Source organism: Bufo bufo, chromosome 11 (genome assembly GCF_905171765.1).
Source record: "Bufo bufo chromosome 11, aBufBuf1.1, whole genome shotgun sequence".
Taxonomy (NCBI): Eukaryota; Metazoa; Chordata; class Amphibia; order Anura; family Bufonidae; genus Bufo; species Bufo bufo.
The window spans coordinates 63,095,449-63,114,696 of record NC_053399.1 but is presented as its reverse complement, the minus strand read 5'-3'; the positions used below and the strand labels follow the sequence as shown (position 1 = coordinate 63,114,696).

General features: G+C 46.1%; 1 protein-coding gene across 2 annotated transcripts in view; it reads right to left on the bottom strand.

The window, feature by feature from the left end:
• SCFD1 (sec1 family domain containing 1) overlaps positions 1-19,248 on the bottom strand; it is a 149,091-nt gene that overhangs the window by 93,628 nt on the left and 36,215 nt on the right. For both annotated transcript variants that reach the window (XM_040411182.1, XM_040411183.1), the window contains exons 10-11: positions 15,734-15,833; positions 2,267-2,406 (exon numbers count right to left, since the gene is read on the bottom strand). In XM_040411182.1, the coding sequence (XP_040267116.1) occupies positions 2,267-2,406; positions 15,734-15,833 (240 nt within the window). The remainder of the gene's footprint in view (positions 1-2,266; positions 2,407-15,733; positions 15,834-19,248) is intronic.

Here is a 19,248-nt window from a genome sequence, read left to right as displayed (position 1 = left end):
TAAAAGATAAAAATAAAAAAAAGACAGAATTACAATTTTTGCCATTAAATAAAAAGAGATATAAAGGCCAAATGTACCCCGCCGCTCAGTCAACAAAAAAAATGTTACGGCTCTTAAAAACCTCAGTAAATTCTGTCACAAAATCCAGATGCTGCTCCTTACCTTCTGAACCCTGCTGTGTTCCCAAACAGTAGTTTATGACCACATTTCTATTTTACTATTTCTGGACAAATTGAGTAACATGTTCTGTGGTGCTATTTTTCCTTTTAAAAATTGGGGTTAAAGCTACTACTACCTACTGTTTGAAAAAAATGTTAATAAATTCTATAAAAAACACCAGCTGGGTCAAAACCATCAATACACTCAGAGTTGAATTCCTTAATAAAAAAAAAAAGGGGGTTTCCACTGTACTGGTACCTGTTGTAAGTTCAACATGTCAGATAGGTGTAGGACGTCTGGGATCCGCTTCTATCTCCCAAACAGGGTCCCCAGTTACCCTCTGTTCACCGCTATAGGAGCTGTTCCTTTGCTATTTCAGGTAGTCCCATAGTGGTGACTGGAGAGTTGGTCAACCCCTTTAAGTGCTGTGTGTGAGAAGTTAAGTTCACCCTTACTGCTTCCATTAGAATTAGGGTAAATAGTAGCAGCCAGGACTACTAATCAAATGCCTTTGATTAACTGATCAGAAAGTTTGGCCAACTATATAAAAGCAGAAGTTTTGGCAGTTTGCTGGTCTGAAGCATTCAGGAGTGTGTTAATGTCAAGGACAGGTCATCAATATCACATTGGCACCAGTCTTGGCAGTGTGTATGGAAAGTGAGGGAAGGCAGTTTTGGCCTCAGAGAACTGGCAGAGAAGGAGCCATCTTGAGAAGATCCTTATATTGTAGGGGTTAAAACAGCCATAACTAAGGAAAAAACTCAAAGAAAACAGTGGTATGTGAAGAAATTAAAGATTGCTTTATGCATAAGGCATCACCAGCAGTAACATATGCTAAAATATAATTTTATTTTTAATGAAAACATGATAGTTACACTTTAAAGAAGCACTGTGGTTGCCCATCAATCTGGGAAGGTTTATAAGACCATTTGCAAACAGTTTGAAGAGAAGAGGCCAAAGTGGAAATGTTTGGCCATAATGCACTGGACCCCGCACATCAGCACAAAACCTCCTACCACCTGTCAAGCACAGTGGTAGACGGATGATGATTTGTGCTCGTTTTGCAGCCATTGAATTTAACATGCACTCCTTTGTATACCAGAGTATTGTAGGTCACCTATCCAGCAGACAAATCTTAGCCAAAACTGGATCATGCAACAAATTTACAACAGAATTGCTGGGAAAAAAATAAAAAAATAAATCAAGGTGTTGCAAGGGCCCAGTCAAAGCCCAGACCTTAACCCAACTGAAATGCTGTGGATAGACCGAAAGGAAATGTGTCACAGAAATAGTTTTTTAGCAATTAAAGCCAGAAAGCAACAGATATTTTTTGTTAATCTGTTTTTATTCTCTGGTTGCAGATTTTTTATTCTATTTCCTCAACATGGCCAAGGGGGCTGCCATCTTGCCTGAGCTGTTCTTAGTAGCATTGAGACATGCCTCACAGCAGCCACCATGGGCCATAGACACAATGGGCAGGAGGGGACCTCAATTCCATACAGGAATGGGTGTAAGTGAATAATCAAGCCATATGGTTCACCCTCCTGACCATGAGAATATCCGTTTGCATATTACATTACAGGCCCGGTTGATGGCACCTCCAGAAAAAAAACGACACGTGTTTCGCGTCCGCTTCCTCAGAAGAAAGCTGAAGAAGCTGATGTGAAACACCTGTCGGGGTTTTCTGTAATGTAAGTAAACTGATATTCTCATGGTCAGGAGGGTGAACCATATGGCTTGATTATTCACATACACCCATTCCTGTATATATCCGTGCCTTTTTAGGTTATTTATATTTGACCCTTGTTTGTATGGCATACTCCTTGTGTTTGTCACTGCCAATTTACTCTTGTGTTTGTTATGTTTTTGTCTTTTATCAACTTTAATAAAGATATATTTTGGTATTTTCATGTGCAGATTTTTGCATACAGAGTGCTTATATCTTGATACGTAAAACCACAATCACTGTAAACTTGTCCAACTTTAAATGGCAGATTGTTGGGCTAGGTGAAGAATAGATAAGTTTACATTGATTATAGTTTTCGTTATCAGGACATATATGTTTTTCCACCTATATTTATCTCTGTCGAAAGTATCTAGACTTTACCTGCCTTTGTGTTTTTGCCAGAATCTATCAGCCACTGTTAAATCATAGGACTTCTTGTTTTTCTTCTTAGGTCGGGCCCCAGAAGGGCTGCTTTCCACCGCTGCAGACTCCTCCAGATTTACTCTGTTTAAATGAAAGTCCTAGAACAGAAGAGGTGAATATTAGGTACATTCAGCAAGTGCTGTTGGCCATTTGAAGAACAAAGCAAGACTCCAGAAGGGGCCAACGCAACAAGTGAAAAGGACATGCATGTGCCCCTTTAAGAATGTACGCTATTCAGTAGAAGTATGAACAAAGCAGCAACGTGAGCATGTCAAACTGTACAATGTTTAGGAATTATAATATGTATAATGCAGTCATTGAAAGAACTGGAGTATTATCAATGGTGGAAATGGGGAAGCGTAAGAAATGGAAGTCACTATATAACTAGTTCATCCTCATGTAAGGTAAATATGCTGTTTTATCCAGTAATACAATCCAATAGGTTACACATTCACATAGGCATATGCAGGAAAGCGACTGTCCCAGCAATGAGGGCTGTGCAGCGTCCTCTCTGAATTCCATGGACTCCATTTCTCCCCGTGCTCCTTGTGGATCATGCAGAAATCAGCCCAAGCTGTTTTTATGTAGCGCTCATCTTAATACTACTTAACATGCAGAGAATAAACACCTGAGGAGGAGGATATGCTCTCCGTCAGCTTCAATCACATCTCTAATGTGTTAACTGGCTCAGGATGCTCAGCTCCGATCACCCGACCAAAGAAAAACACAGCTCTGCTACAGTGCACCGCACACCGAGACAGCTACCCTCTTCTGTAAATGAGAGGCTTTCTAACTCAGTAAGTAACCTCCTATTCTGCACGAGGGGCCGTACAGACGCCATGTGTACGGAGATATACATGAGGAGTCAGATGGAACATGACACAAACAATTTTTTATTTTCAAATTTTGTATGTAATCTAACCTATAGAGCTACAAGTGGAGGGCTCACGCACCTTTGTGTTAGCCCTATTACAACTCCATATAAAAGGGAACTGTCATACACGTGACAGAGATGTGGAGATAGAAAAAATGATAATGACTGGCAGAATAATACTCAAAAGGGTTTTCTAGATTTTCTTTTAACTCATGACCAATCCTCTGCATAGGTGACCAGCATCTGATGGGTGGGGGTCCAGCTGTTTGAGATGGCACCGGCGCTCGCACTAACACCATGGCCTTCTTGTAGCTTTGCCTAGGCCATGTGACATCACATTCTGTGGTCACATGGCCAAGCACTGCCAATGTACGGCGCTGTGCTTGGATGGTGGACCTCTGCCAGATACTGATGACCTATCCAGAAAAAAATCAGTTATAAAAATCCAGGAAACCCAATTTAAGGCCACATTCAGACGGTCGTAGTGTTTTGCGGATCGGCAAAACACGGATACCACATATGGCCACAACCATAATAAATAGAAAATGCCTATTCTTGTCTGCGATTGCGGACAAGGATAAGACATGCTCTATTCTTTCCACGCAGCCGCGGAACGGGACCACGGATGCAGACAGCACACGGTTGTCCGCATCTTTTGCAGCCCCATTGAAATGAAAGGGTCGGCCCACTTACTGCAAAATTGCGGAACGGGTGCCGACTCGTTTATACAGCCGTTTGAATGGGCCCTAAGGCAGAGATCATCCATGTGGGCTCAAAGCAGCTTTGAGGGTGAGAGGGATACATTTCAGTATGGGTGATCAATGCAGTGAGTGGCACCAGTGTAGTGGTTAGACAGGCGAGTTCTACCACACAGACTCTACTCCAGTGCACTAGAGATTCTGTACTATGGTGACATACGCATTATGAAATGTATGAAAGTGCACGGGAAAATGGAGGACAGCAACAACAACCAATAAGACAAAATTTTTCATTTTTAGAAGCCCTATTCTACATTTTTCAAACCAGCACCTGGATCTGAATACTTTTATAATTGCATATAATTAAAAATGTAGTAATACCCGTGAGCTATTCAATAAACTATCTGTAGAGCGCCACCTGCTGTTTGTTCTTTTCCATCTCACGGAGCTGGTTGAACATACTCCATTTACATCTTAAACTGCCACCAGCCATACGTTCTGTTAGAAGCTGTGGCAGGTTCAGGGAGAGAGATGCAGCAGAAAGGACACACCCTGAAGAAAATCTAGCAGAGCAATGAGTGTGGAGATCTCTGAAACCCAAGTAAGGTGCAGGGCTGGTTCTAGCTTTGTCACTTTGCTAGAAAGAGACCGTCATGTACTATATGATGTGCAATTTTCATTTTTTACATCAATCATGGCATAACCCTTTTTACGGGGTTGGGGGGGTATCACTTGCATTGGTTTTGGAGTGAGTTTTAAGTCTGTCTTTGCTTTGTGAGGTTAGGCCAAATGTATCAAATGGCGCACATTAATAATATCATTGGCACAAGTGCAAAGTGGTGTACGCCTGTCTGTAAAAGTACACCAGGGAGTTACCTGATGTGGAGATGTGAAAGTGGCACATCATAAATGAGACATAGAAGTGTTCTACTCTGTAATCCTGACCTTTTTACTCTCTACACTTCTGAAAGTGGTGAGGCTCACTAAATATTGCAAACACGTGCACCAAATGCTGCACAACACCATCACTTGCAACATTTTTACACCACAAAACTGATAAATATCTCTGCAAATCTGCAACCTGAATGCTTATTACGGGCAACTCTTTTCCTTTGCACCTGTTTTGTTAAATTCTAACTTTCTCATCCGTATCATTGGGGGACACAAGCTTGACCATGGGTTAGCTGTTGTCTCTAGGAGGCGACACTAAGCACAAAAGTATGAGGGGGGGGTCAGATAAGCATGGTGTCTCGCTGGAGGGTCATTCGTCCAAACTGTCCTCCACGGTGGACAATCTGATTACGGCGGTGATCGAGACGTTGCAGGTTGAGGATCCCGCACCGTCGCCTGCCAGTTCGGGTTTTTTCTTTAGAAGGTCCCATCGCTTGCACAAGTGTTTCCATAACCATCAGGAGTTTTATTCTCTCTCAAAGGAGTGGAATTTGAATGATAGGCGTTTTAACTTGCCAAAACGCTTAAACGTCCTTTATCCTTTTCCGGAGGATTTCACTAAGAAATGGTCGTCCGCACCTATTGTGGACACGCCAGTTTCCCGCTTGGCTAAACACACTACCTTGCCAATGGCGGATGAGCATAGTTCTGGACAGCCTGGAGCACTTCGGATGGATCCTTAACAGGCAAAAATCTTGATCTGTCGCAATGATTGACTTATCCGGGCATGGTGCACGACACATTTTAAGCCAAGGCGTTCTTGCCTCCGGAGAAGCTATCTACTCTCAGTCTTCAGATTCTCCCCTTGTTGCACCCAGCTCCCGTTCCCACTCGGCTCTGGGTCACATGGTCTCAGCCTTCGAAGCGGTTCCCTATGCTCTATTTCATACCAGAGTGCTTCAGCGAGCCATTCTGACCAGCTGGGACTGCTCCCCAGCCTCCTTGGATCGGCCCATGCGTCTCCCTGCCAAGGTTCGCCGGGCCCTCAGATGGTGGTCTCTCCGATGTTGACGTTGGGCCGCTCGTTCCTTCCTCTCCGTTGGAAAGTGTTAACGACGGACACAAGCCTCAGGGGTTGGGGGGGAGGAGTGTTGGAAAACCTCTCTGTTCAAGGAGTATGGTCACGCGAGGAACGCTCCCTTCCAATCAATGTTCTGGAATTTAGAGTGATTCGGCTCTCTGCGGCATTGGGCCTACCATCTGAGGGGTTGTCCGGTTCAGGTTCAGTCCGACAACTCCACGACGATGGCGTACCTTAACCACCTCAGCCCCCCTAGCGTAAACACCCTTAATGACCAGACCACTTTTACACTTCTGACCTACACTACTTTCACCGTTTATTGCTCGGTCATGCAACTTACCACCCAAATGAATTTCACCTCCTTTTCTTCTCACTAATAGAGCTTTCATTTGGTGGTATTTCATTGCTGCTGACATTTTTACTTTTTTTGTTATTAATCGAAATTTAACTAAATTTTTGCAAAAAAATGACATTTTTCACTTTCAGTTGTAATTTTTTTTTTTAAAAACGACATCTATATATACATTTTTCTCTAAATTTATTGTTCTACATGTCTTTGATTAAAAAAAAATGTTTGGGTAAAAAAAATAGAAAATGATTTGGGTAAAAGTTATAGCGTTTACAAACTATGGTACAAAAATGTGAATTTCCGCTTTTTGAAGCAGCTCTGACTTTCTGAGCACCTGTCATGTTTCCTGAGGTTCTACAATGCCCAGACAGTAGAAAAAACCCACAAATAACCCAATTTCGGAAAGTAGACACCCTAAGGTATTCTCTGATGGGCATAGTGAGTTCATAGAACTTTTTATTTTTTGTCACAAGTTAGCGGAAAATGATTATATATTTATTTTTTCTTACAAAGTCTCATATTCCACTAACTTGTGCCAAAAAATAAAAACTTCCATGAACTCACTATGCCCATCAGCGAATACCTTGGGGTGTCTTCTTTCCAAAATGGGGTCACTTGTGGGGTAGTTATACTGCCCTGGCATTTTAGGGGTCCTAATGTGTGGGAAATAGTTTGAAATCAAAATGTGTAAAAAATGCCCTGTGAAATCCGAAAGGTGCTCTTTGGAAGGTGGGCCCCTTTGCCCACCTAGGCTGCAAAAAAGTGTCACACATCTGGTATCGCCGTACTCAGAAGAAGTAGGGCAATGTGTTTTGGGGTGTCTTTTTACATATACCCATGCTGGGTGAGAGAAATATCTCGGCAAAAGACAACTTTTCCCATTTTTTTTATACAAAGTTGGCATTTGACCAAGATATTTATCTCACCCAGCATGGGTATATGTAAAATGACACCCCAAAACACATTCCCCAACTTCTCCTGAGTACGGAGATACCAGATGTGTGACACTTTTTTGCAGCCTATGTGGGCAAAGGGGCCCACATTCCAAAGAGCACCTTTTGGATTTCACAGGGCATTTTATACACATTTTGATTTCAAACTATTTCCCACACATTAGGACCCCTAAAATACCAGGGCAGTATAACTACCCCACAAGTGACCCCATTTTGGAAAGAAGACACCCCAAGGTATTTCGTGATGGGCATAGTGAGTTCATGGAAGTTTTTATATTTTGTCACAAGTTAGTGGAATATGAGACTTTGTAAGAAAAAAAATAAAAATAAAAATCATCATCTTCCGCTAACTTGTGACAAAAAATAGAAAATTCTATGAACTCGCCATGCCCCTCACGGAATACCTTGGGTGTCTTCTTTACAAAATGGGGTCACTTGTGGGGTAGTTATACTGCCCTAGCATTTTAGGGGCACTAATGCGTGAGAAGTAGTTTGAAATCAAAATGTGTAAAAAATGCCCTGTGAAATCCGAAAGGTGCTCTTTGGAATGTGGGCCCATTTGCCCACCTAGGCTGCAAAAAAGTGTCACATCTGGTATCGCCGTACTCAGAAGAAGTAGGGCAATGTGGCAATGTGTTTTGGGGTGTCTTTTTACATATACCCATGCTGGGTGAGACAAAATATCTCGGCAAAAGACAACTTTTCCCATTTTTTTTTATACAAAGTTGGCATTTGACCAAGATATTTATCTCACCCAGCATAGGTATATGTAAAATGACACCCCAAAACACATTGCCCAACTTCTCCTGAGTACGGAGATACCACATGTGTGACACTTTTTTACAGCCTAGATGCGCAAAGGGGCCCACATTCCTTTTATGAGGGCATTTTTAGACATTTGGTTCCCAGACTTCTTCTCACGCTTTAGGGCCCCTAAAATGCCAGGGCAGTATAAATATCCCACATGTGACCCCATTTTGGAAAGAAGACACCCCAAGGTATTCAATAAGGGGCATGGCGAGTTCATAGAATTTTTTTTTTTTTGGCACAAGTTAGCGGAAATTGTTTTTTTTTTTTTTTTTCTCACAAAGTCTCCCTTTCCGCTAACTTGGGACAAAAATTTCAATCTTTCATGGACTCAATATGCCCCTCACGGAATATCTTGGGGTGTCTTCTTTCCAAAATGGGGTCACATGTGGGGTATTTATACTGCCCTGGCATTTTAGGGGCCCTAAAGCGTGAGAAGAAGTCTGGAATCTGAATGTCTAAAAAATTTTACGCATTTGGATTCCGTGAGGGGTATGGGGAGTTCATGTGAGATTTTATTTTTTGACACAAGTTAGTGGAATATGAGACTTTGTAAGAAAAAAATAAAATAATAATAATAATTTCCGCTAACTTGGGCCAAAAAAAATGTCTGAATGGAGCCTTACAGGGGGGTGATCAATGACAGGGGGGTGATCAATGACAGGGGGTGATCAATGACAGGGGGGGTGATCAGGGGAGTCTATATTGGGTGATCACCCCCCTGTCATTGATCACCTCCCTATAAGGCTCCATTCAGATGTCCGTATGCGTTTTGCGGATCCGATCCATGTATCCGTGGATCCGTAAAAAACATACGGACGTCGGAATGGAGCCTTACAGGGGGGTGATCAATGACAGGGGGGTGATCAGGGAGTCTATATGGGGTGATCACCCCCCTGTAAGGCTCCATTCAGACGTCCGTATGTGTTTTGCGGATCAGATCCATGTATCCATGGATCCGTAAAAAACATACGGACGTCGGAATGGAGCCTTACAGGGGGGTGATCAATGACAGGGGGGTGATCATTGAGTCTATATGGGGTGATCAGGGGTTAATAAGGGGTTAATAAGTGACATGGGGGGGGGGGTGTAGTGTAGTGGTGTTTGGTGCTACTTATTACTGAGCTGCCTGTGTCCTCTGGTGGTCGATCCAAACAAAAGGGGCCACCAGAGGACCAGGTAGCAGGTATATTAGACGCTGTTATCAAAACAGCGTCTAATATACCTGTTAGGGGTTAAAAAAAAAAAATCGCATCTCCAGCCTGCCAGCGAACGAATCCCGCTGGCAGGCTGGAGATCCACTCGCTTACCTTCCAATCCTGTGAACGCGCGCGCGTTCACAGGAAATCTCGCGTCTCACGAGATGACGCGTATATGCGTGACTCTGCGCGGGGCTGCCGCCTCCGGAACGCGATCCTGCGTTAGGCGGTCCGGAGGCGGTTAAAGACCAGAGGTCGCAAAGGGTTAATATTAGCATCAGTTATAATCAGTTTGACTCAGTTTAACAGTTGTTAATGTACTTATTAACTGGAATGCTTCTTTAAAAAAAAGTACTAGATTATTTATTTTTTTACATTTTCTTCTGTGACCAAAGCAGCTTCCTTTAAAATAATTTTTACATATTGTGTTTATTTAATATTGGGATTATAGGTTGTCAAAAAGGAGATTTTTGTATAACTTACCAGTAAAATCTCTTTCTCGCCCATATTCATTGGGGGACACAGGAACCGTGGTATAGCTATGTCCTCTAGGAGGCGTTGACACTAGATAAAGCTGTTAGCTCCTCCCCTGGCAGCTATACCCCCTCCAGCCTGGAGAGAGAGCTTCAGTTTGTGAGAAGCAGTAGGAGAAGCAAGTAAACCCACGTTTTTTCGTTGAACAACAACCATGCCAAGAACCGAACTAGATTCTAACCAGCAACAGCCACAACTGTGGACGAACAACAATACTGGGTGGGTGCTGTGTCACCCAATGAAGAGCGAGAAAAAGATTTTACTGGTAAGTTATACAAAAATCTCCTTTTCTCGCCCATATTCACTGGGGGACACAGGAACCGTGGGACGTTCAAGAGCAGTCCACAGGGAGGGAAAAACCACAGACCCATGGAAGCAAGCGTCCCTGCTGGTAGCTAAGAAACTGCCGTCTGCAAGACCTGCGGGCTAAGCAGCGGCCGCAGATGCATAAGAATGCACCTGGAAAATTTTTTGAATGTGTGTAAGGAGGACCGGAAGCCGCGTTACACAACTGCGCAGCCGAGGCGCGATGCCTCAGAGCCCAAGAAGCGTCCACCGCTCAGGGGAGCGAGCCGTGACACTTAAGGGCGGAACGGTAAGGCATTTGCAGACCGAATCCATAGTGCAATTTGCCCCTCGGAGGCCGCCAATCCTTTCCGTGGAACCTCCGGATGACAAAAAACGGGGGTTCTGTACGCCGGAAGGGACTGGAGGCTGCCAATAATGACATAGCTCCCTGCCTTAGGGGGTGAAGGAGAGGGACAGTGAAGGAAGGACAATTCCTACATTGAAGTGGAAGACAGAGACCACCTTCGGGAGAAAAAAAGGAATGGCCCAGAGAACCGCCTTATCCTTGTGAAGACCCAGTAAGGGTTCTCTGCACGAGAGCACCCCCAACTCGAAACACCCGTCTGATGGATGAGAGCCACAAGAAAAAACTACCTTCTAGGACAGGAGCCGGAGAGAGATGTCTCCCCAAGGGCTCAAAGGGATAAGACTGGAACTCTGAGAGAACTATATTCAGATCCCAAGGCGGTAAAGGACAGTACGGAGGAACCGTATGTGCCACTCCCTGAAAGAAGGTTTCCATGGGCACCAGGGGAGGCCACGCCGTCATCCAAGACCCTAAATGCCGATGTAAGACCGGACCCTAAAGGAAGGTCGTCTCTGAGTGGCAGTGACAAGAAACCTCTCCTAGAAGGAGAACAAGATCGGCGTACCACGCGCGACGGGGCCAATCCGGAGCGACTAGGATTTGACGGAATGCCCTCCATCTGATCCTCCGTAGAACCCTGGGTAGGAGAGAAGAAACACGTAAGGAGGGAGAAACTCCCGCCAAGGAGATGTCAAAGCATCCATGTCGTATATTTCCGGAACTCCTGCTCGGGAGAGAAGGTGGGGAGCTTTCGTGTAGTATACCGTTAGCACACCCAGACCAATGAAAGGAGTCCCTATAGAAGGAGGGAGGTGGAGGGGGCCACAGCCCACCAGTTGGGACCGGAGCGTGCCTGGAATGGAAAGCCACTAAAAGAATACCCCGTGCAGATGCAGATGAGGGAAGGTAGTAACATAGGAACTACCAAGGCATGCGGGGTGTCTATGAATCATGATCCAGAGGAGGAAAGGAACAGGGGAAGAATAGGCTAGGTCAAAGCCCATTTCCCGTAGAGACTGGCGCTATACAGAAGTAGCCAAGGATTTCAGTTGTAGAAGAGTCCATCACCTGACGAAAAAACTAAACAGACAGACCCCAAGTATGTAATGGTATGCAATACCGCTCCCACAGTAATAGCCAGTGCTCGCCCATCAGCGCAAAAAAAAAAAACTGAGAGGGAGGCCTGAGACTATCCGTAGAAGCCACGTACCATACTGCCCCAGTTTAAGTAGAGCAACCTTAAGAACTCTACCTGGAAAGGCGCTGAACGGGAGCAACTGCCAAGCTGGCGCCAAGGTAGGGCCCCTACCTGAGGGGATGTCCCACTGCAGCGACCACAAACTCAAGCATTAGCGAAAGGCTGCACCTGTGGAGGAAAACACGCTGTAGCTGCTACCAGAGTGCCAGCATAACCACTTTTCCAGAGAAGGAGGAGTGGTGGATAGAGAATACGGTCAGTGAAGCACTCGACTCGTTGGAACGTACTCACCATATATGTGCAATGGTGTACGCACTACCACTGATGCAGACAATATCATGACCGACTGGAACAATGAAGACCCATGGAGATGGGAGTCTCTAGGACACAAGTGATGCTAGTAAACCCCCTGAAAGACAGGAGTTATAATCATGGCCAAAACCAATACCAAAAAGAACACAATGAGCATAGCCACCGTATCCACTGGCGGCACTCATATAGCACTAGAGTAAGAATACCGGGCACCGTTTAGTACCGACTGTTGAATTGCCGTATCTTAGGATATTCAGTTATTCCCCCGCTAGTCGATCACTTGCGAAAGGGGGTAAGGCAGGCAGGAAGCACAGTGATGTGTAACACTGCGGCTATGGGAGAATAGCGTGACAGTCGGACCGTATCCAAAGGTGGTGCAATTACCCTACCTATGGAAGGTGGAATGCATACGCAGTACTTAAGCCAGTGGTAGGGAAAATACCCCACCTATAAAGGAGTGTTAATGCCCACAGCGAGAACTAGTGCATATGGCGAGTCCTGTACCCTGTGGGAGTGCAATTAGCACCTAAGTAAGGGGGTAATGCATACAGCACACCTTGTAACCAGTGATAATGTCATCCTGCCACCTGTGGAAGGGGCTAATGAATACGGCAGGTACTGAACCCAGTGGAGATGCAATTCCACCACCTACAGAAGGGGGAATGTATACGTCCGGCACTGAAATCAGTGTTATTGTACTTAGTCCACCTATGACAGGGGACAATGTATAAGGTCAGTACTGTATCCCAAGTAGTGCAATTACTTTGCCCAAGGAAGAGGGTAATGCCTGCGACAAGTGCTGCTGGGGGTGAAGGGAGGGGGGTGCGGAGATGTTCGAGGAGAAGATAACCTGCTGTGGTCCGCTAGCACGCAGGTCTGCCCATCAGAATCTCGCCCCTGGCAGATGCGGACTGCGCAGGAGGGGGCTTAGCAACCAAACCACCCAGGGGGTGGAATGGGAACAGAGGTCCTGTATAAAATTGCGCCGGCAGAGAATTATGAACCAAACGACCCCAGAGGGTGGATTGGGAAGTTCCAGTTGCCTCCCACTGAATTGCGCAGTGGGGAATCAACAACCAAACGACCCAGGAGGACGGATTGGGAATCCAGAGGTTCTCCACTGTATTGCGCGGGTGGGGAATTATCAACCAAACGGCCCCGGAGGACGGATTGGGAATCCTGCAGAGATCCTTCGCTGAATTTCGCAGGTGGAGAATTAGCAACCAAACGACCCGGAAGGTGGATTTGGAATTCCAGAGGTTCTCCGCTATATTGAGCAGGTGGAGAATTATCAACCAAAACGGCCCCGGAGGACGGATTGGGATCCTGCAGTGGTCCGTCACTGGATTGCGCAGGTGGAGAATCATCAACCAAACGGCCCCGGACGGCGGATTGGGATCCTGCAGTGGTCCGTCACTGGATTGCGCAGGTGGAGAATCATCAACCAAAACGGCCCCGGAGGACGGATTGGGAACCTGCAGAGAATTATCAACCAAATGGCCATGGAGGACGAATTGGGATCTTGCAGTGGTCCTTCACTGGATTGCGCAGGTGGAGAAGTATCAACCAAACAACCTGGAGGGTGGATTTCAACTGTCCTCCACGGGATTTGCGAAGGTGGAGAATTATCAACCAAACGGCCCTGGAGGGCGGATTGGGAATATGAGAGGTCCTCCCTATCCGAGATAGGACATGGCCCAGTGTGGTACCACACAGACAGGTTGGTCCCGCGGTAGTGAGGGCTGAGGAGGGGGACCCGTATGGCGCACATTTATTTATTTATTTTTTAAATCCGATGCCGGCCTCAAGTGCACAAGAGGCAGGAAAGGGTTAATCCTCTGCATTACCAGCATGCACCAGGGGTGGATCCCCAGATATGCCGGCCTAAAGAGGTGGCTGGACATGAAAGGGTTAAGGCCATTTTTTAGGACTGGGGCGGGCTCAGCATGCTTCTGGGGAGGGGGGAGCAGGGCAGGAAGAATTTGCGCCAGAGTGAACACCCCCCCCCCCCCCAGGGACGAAGTTTGTGGCCTAGCAGGCCGCAAAGCGGCAAACCGAGCCCCTGTGCCCGATTAGGGCATTGCTAGCCCCTGCGGGCTGGACAAACAACATCGCGGCCGGAACACCAAACGCATGGTCAGTTAACCCCCTCCGGAGCGGCGCGCCCGGCGTCCGCTCTCGAAAGGGGTGGTAATGTGTTAGGTGCCGCTCAGGAAGATTCCTGTGGAGGTGGAAGCGGCGTCTCCATCCCGCGGGCTGGCGGACACAGCGGGGCGGGCAAATAACATCGTGGCCGGCACCGAAGCGGTGCCGGCCGAATCGCATGGCGGTTAACCCCCTCCAGAGTGGCGCGCCCGGCGTCCACTTCGAAAGTGGTGCATAATGGCGGAAGATGACGGCCCCAGGAAGAGATCGGGAGCCTTCTGAGCTCCCTTCTCAGCATGTTCCTTGGAGAGCCGAAGCGCGATGTCGGTATTAACCCCTTATGTGCAGTTGTCCCGCCTGGAGGACAACAATGAGCACTGTGCTAGGGGTTGTACCAGAGGGGGAGTGAGGTGCTGGGCTTTCTAAAAACGCTGTGCCTGTAGAATCTATTGCCACCAAGAGGGAGGGAGTGAGGGAGGGAGGGAGACCAGACGACGCAGGAGGGTTAATCCATGTCAGAATGGACATACTTACCTAGTCCCGTGTACTCGCCTCATCTTCTGACTTGCCGCCATCTTCACCCCTCCTCTGGTCCAGCATGGTCACCCCTTCAGCTACTGGCACCGTAGTGGCAGGATGCTGGAAAAGGGGGGCTTGGATGGGTGACCCCCTTGGCTGCCGGGATGCAGGGGAGCCTTGTCTTCTGTGGGGGAGGCAGCAGTGCGGGTGACCGGCGCTGGCGCAACTCGACCCCAGGAGAACAGGGAGGCGAGGCGTCCACTGTTGTCCCATCTGAAAAAAGAAGGAAAAAAATAAATAAAATAAAATAAAAAATCTTAAGGAGATTCCCTGCAGAGCAGGGAGGTCTTGCCTCCTATTGACACTAGAAAAAAACTGAAGCTCTCTCTCCAGGCTGGAGGGGATATAGCTGCCAGGGGAGGAGCTAACAGCTTTTACTAGTGTCAACGCCTCCTAGAGGACATAGCTATACCACGGTTCCTGTGTCCCCCAATGAATATGGGCGAGAAATATATTTTTTTTATACCTATCATATAGTGTAACACAAACAGATTTTGTATTTTTATTTGCTGTAAAGAGGACCTTTCACCGGCCCTGACATTGTAAATAGCTGGCAGGGTAGGGCATACTGAAGGCATGCGAGATCGCTTACTATTTTCACTATGCGCTGCTTTGTCCCCCCCCCCAGTACGGGGAGGAGGAGACGGCCGTATTGCTCAAGGGGCATCTCCTCCTCCCTGGAGTCACAGCCAGGGAGAAAAAAAACAACAACCCACCTTCTCCCTGGCTGTGAGAAGGTTATATGATTTGCCATTGAGAGCTGGGTGTAGCAAATAACAGAAGATAGATGCGGTAAATCTTCTGTCCATCTTTCCTGGGTTCTTGGAAGTCTCTGATAACCAGACGCTTGACTGGCATCCACTTGGGCGCCTGGAATAAACCTGTTCTGTAAATATACTGAAGTTGAGGAATATGTCAAATCTGTAAAAGAGGCAGCTTTATTGGTTCCCTCCCTTTCTACTCTAGGCCATGGAAGGTTATTCCTTTGGTGTAAAAAACTGCTTTATTTAAATAGGCTTACTATGACAAGATCTGAAGAAGACAGTGGTTAGATGCTTGTAGAAAGCCGTATCATGTGTGGTATCTGTCTGCCCATCTACTTATCTATATTCTTGCATTTCCTAAGGAAATTTAAGACATAAAAGCTCACCAGAACATCATGCACCAGGGCCTGATATGTCCACGTGTGGTGAAGAGGAGTGGCAAGGTCTATGTTTCTATCCACAAGAACTAACAAAGGTCTCTGGAAGCTGAGGGAGAAAAAAAAAAAAAAGGAAATTACTGTTAACCACTGTAGGATGATGAAGGCTGCTAATCTAACCTCACAAGATGCTAAATAACCTTTAATATACAAAGTAAATCGGGAAGAGCACTAACTGCAACTTCACAATGTGTACAAAGGGTACATCTCTGGTGTACAATTCTTGCCTGTACACACAGTACTGTGAAAAAGTTTTAGGCAGGGTTGGAAAAAATGCTGGAAAGTAAGAATGTTTTCAACAATAGAAGTGTTAATGGTTTGTTTTTATCAATTAACACTCTGCAAAGTGAATGAACAAAGGAAAGATCTAAGGCTACTTTCACACCTGCGTTAGGTGCGGATCCGTCAGGTATCTGCACAGACGGATCCGCACCTATAAATGCAAAAGATGGATCCGTTCAGTACGGATCCGTCTGCATACACTTAGTTAAAAAAAATTCTAAGTCTAAGTGTATGCAGACGGATCCGTCCTGACTTTACATTGAAAGTCCATGGGGGACGGATCCGTTTACAATTGCACCAATATTGTGTCAATGTAAACGGATCCGTCCCCATTGACTTCCATTGTAACCCAGGACGGATCCGTTTGTCTCCGCACCGCCAGGCGGACAACAAAACGCTGCAAGCAGCGTTTTGGTGTCCGCCTCCAGAGCGGAGTGGAGGCGGAACGGAGGCCAAACTGATGCATTCTGAATGGATCCGCATCCATTCAGAATGCATTGGGGCTAAACTGATCCGTTTGGGGCCGCTTGTGAGATCCTTGAAACGGATCTCACAGGCGGACCCCTAAACGGCAGTGTGAAAGTAGCCTTAATCAAATCAATATTTGGTGTGACCGCCCTTTGCCTTCAAAACAGCATCAATTCTTTATTGTACACTTGCGCACAATTTGTGAAGGAACTCTGCAGGGAGGTTGTTACAAACATCTTGAAGAACTAACCAAAGACGTCAGCTTGTCCAAATCCTGTCTCTTCATGAAATGTCAGAAAGGCTTAAAGGTGTTGAGATTAGGGCGCTGTGGGGCCATAGCATCACTTCCAGGACTACTTGTTGTTCTTTACACTGAAGACAGTTTTCAATGACATTGGCGTTTGTTTGTTTTTTCCTGCCTCAGAATACATTTGGAGACAATCAGATGCCTCACTGATGGTACTGCATGATGGATAAGTATTGCCCGTATTACTCAGCAGAGGACAGCATTCATTCTGATGTTAAGATTGGAAGATGTCCAGTAGTGGAAGAATCCAATGGGATCCAGGTACATTCATCTACTGTCCAGAGAAGTCTGGCTAGAAGTGGTCTTCATGGAAGAACTGCAGCCAAAAAGCCATATCTTCAAAGTGGAAACAAGGCCAAGCGACTCAACTATGCATGAAAACATAGGAACTCGGTGCAGAAAATCTGAAGCAGGTGCTCTGGACCAATGAGTCAAAATTTGAAATACTTGGCCATGACAGAAGGGCTGAAGAGCTGTACAATACCGAGTGTCTGCAGGCAACAGTGAAGCATGGTGGAGGTTTCTTGCAGGTTTGGGGCTGCATTTCAGCTGGACTTGGGGATTTGGTCAGGATTAAGTGTCCGCAATGCTGAGAAATACAGGCAGATACTTTTTCATCATGCAATACTTTAAGGGATGCGTCTAATTGACTGTAAATTTATTCTGCAGCAGGAAAATGATCCTAAACATACAGCCAATATCATTAGTAACGTCATGTATAGTTCCAATCACCACCGCCCAGCAGGCGGTGATCGTAACCCGGTGCCTGCTCAAATCATAGAGCAGGCACCTTGGCTAGAGGCGCCGGGGGGTCCTGTGACCCCCCCATGTCGGCGATCGCAGAAAACCGCAGGTCAATTCAGACCTGCGGTTTTCTGTGTTTCCGGGTTATTCGGGTCTCTGAGGACCCGATAACCCGGAACAGGATGGTGATCGGTGGTGTGATTTGACCCCACCAATCACCATCCTGCGATCCCGAGTGGTGATGGTGACATCACCTCTCAGGATCGCCTCTGATTGGTAGGAGGGCGGGCCGGCGGGAGATTCAAATGATAGCAGCGCTCCTCTCCTCCTCCTTTTGTGTCCGGAGCCCGAGGAGAGAGGAGCGCTGCCTGCACGTGTCGGATCAGAGCCAGCATCACCCCATCTGTGCCCCAGCACCCATCCTTGCCCCAGGACCCAATCTGTGCCCCAGCACCCCCCCCCCATCTTATCTGCAGGTAATTAGGGAAAGTCTAGGGAAAGGTTGGGCTAGGCAGGGAAAATAAAGGGAAAGTTAGTGGTAAAAAAAAAGTTTTCTTGCATCACCCTAAGTAGGGTGTCTAGGGTCCACAGCACAGCTGTGTGACCCTAGACCCCCCAGGGGTGCTGCTGCTTGCCCCCCTGCCCCCCCAAATTTTTTGGGGCGCAGGCACTCTTAGCCTCCGGTCACCTTACATAACAAAAAGTTTAAAAAGTCATATAGCCCCCAAAATAGTGCAAATAAAACCGTCCTCTCATCCCGCCAAAAATGAGCCCCCATATAAGATAATCAGCAAAAAAATAAAAAAATATATATATATGACTCTTTAGACTTTAGAGATACAAAAAAAAAAAAATTGGGTATCAAAAAAGATAATAAAGTCTAAAACCGCGTCCGTAAAAATCTCCTCTATAAATATACCCCATGACCTAACCGCCCAGATTAACACGGTCCAAAAAAAAAAAATTTTAAACGGTGCCAAAACAGCTATTTTTGGCACTTTTCCATTTTAATCCGTTTTTTTCCGGTAACAAAGCAAAGTTTAACAACCAAACAAAACTTAAATATTTATTACCCTGATACTGCAGTTTACAGAAACACCACATTTGCGGGCGTAAACTGCTGTATCAGTAAAAGGCTGGTTTCTGGAAGGCCGATTTTTATGGCCTTTTTTATTGACACCATGTCCCTTTTGAAGCCCACCTAGAGTAAAAACTCCCTAAAAGTGACCCCATCTAAGAAACACCCCTTAAGGTATTCAAAACTGATTTTACAAACTTTATTAACCCTTGAGGTGTTCCCCAACAGTTAATGGCAAATGGAGATGAAATTTCAGAATTTTAATTTTTGGTAACCTTACCTCACAAAAATGTAATATAGAGCAACCAAAAATGGTCCCAACAAAACCGCCACCTTATCCCGTAGTTTCCAAAATAGGGTCACTTTTAGGGAGTTTCTACTCCACGGGTGCATCAGGGGGGTTGAAACAGGACACGGTGTAAATAAACCGGTCCATAAAAATCAGCCCTCCAAAAACCACACGGCGCTCCTTTCCCTCTGCGCCCCGCCGTGTGGGCGTACAGTAGTGTACAACCACATATGGGGTGTTTCTGTAAACGGCAGAGTCAGGGAAATAAAGATACAGTCTTGTTTGGCTATTAACAC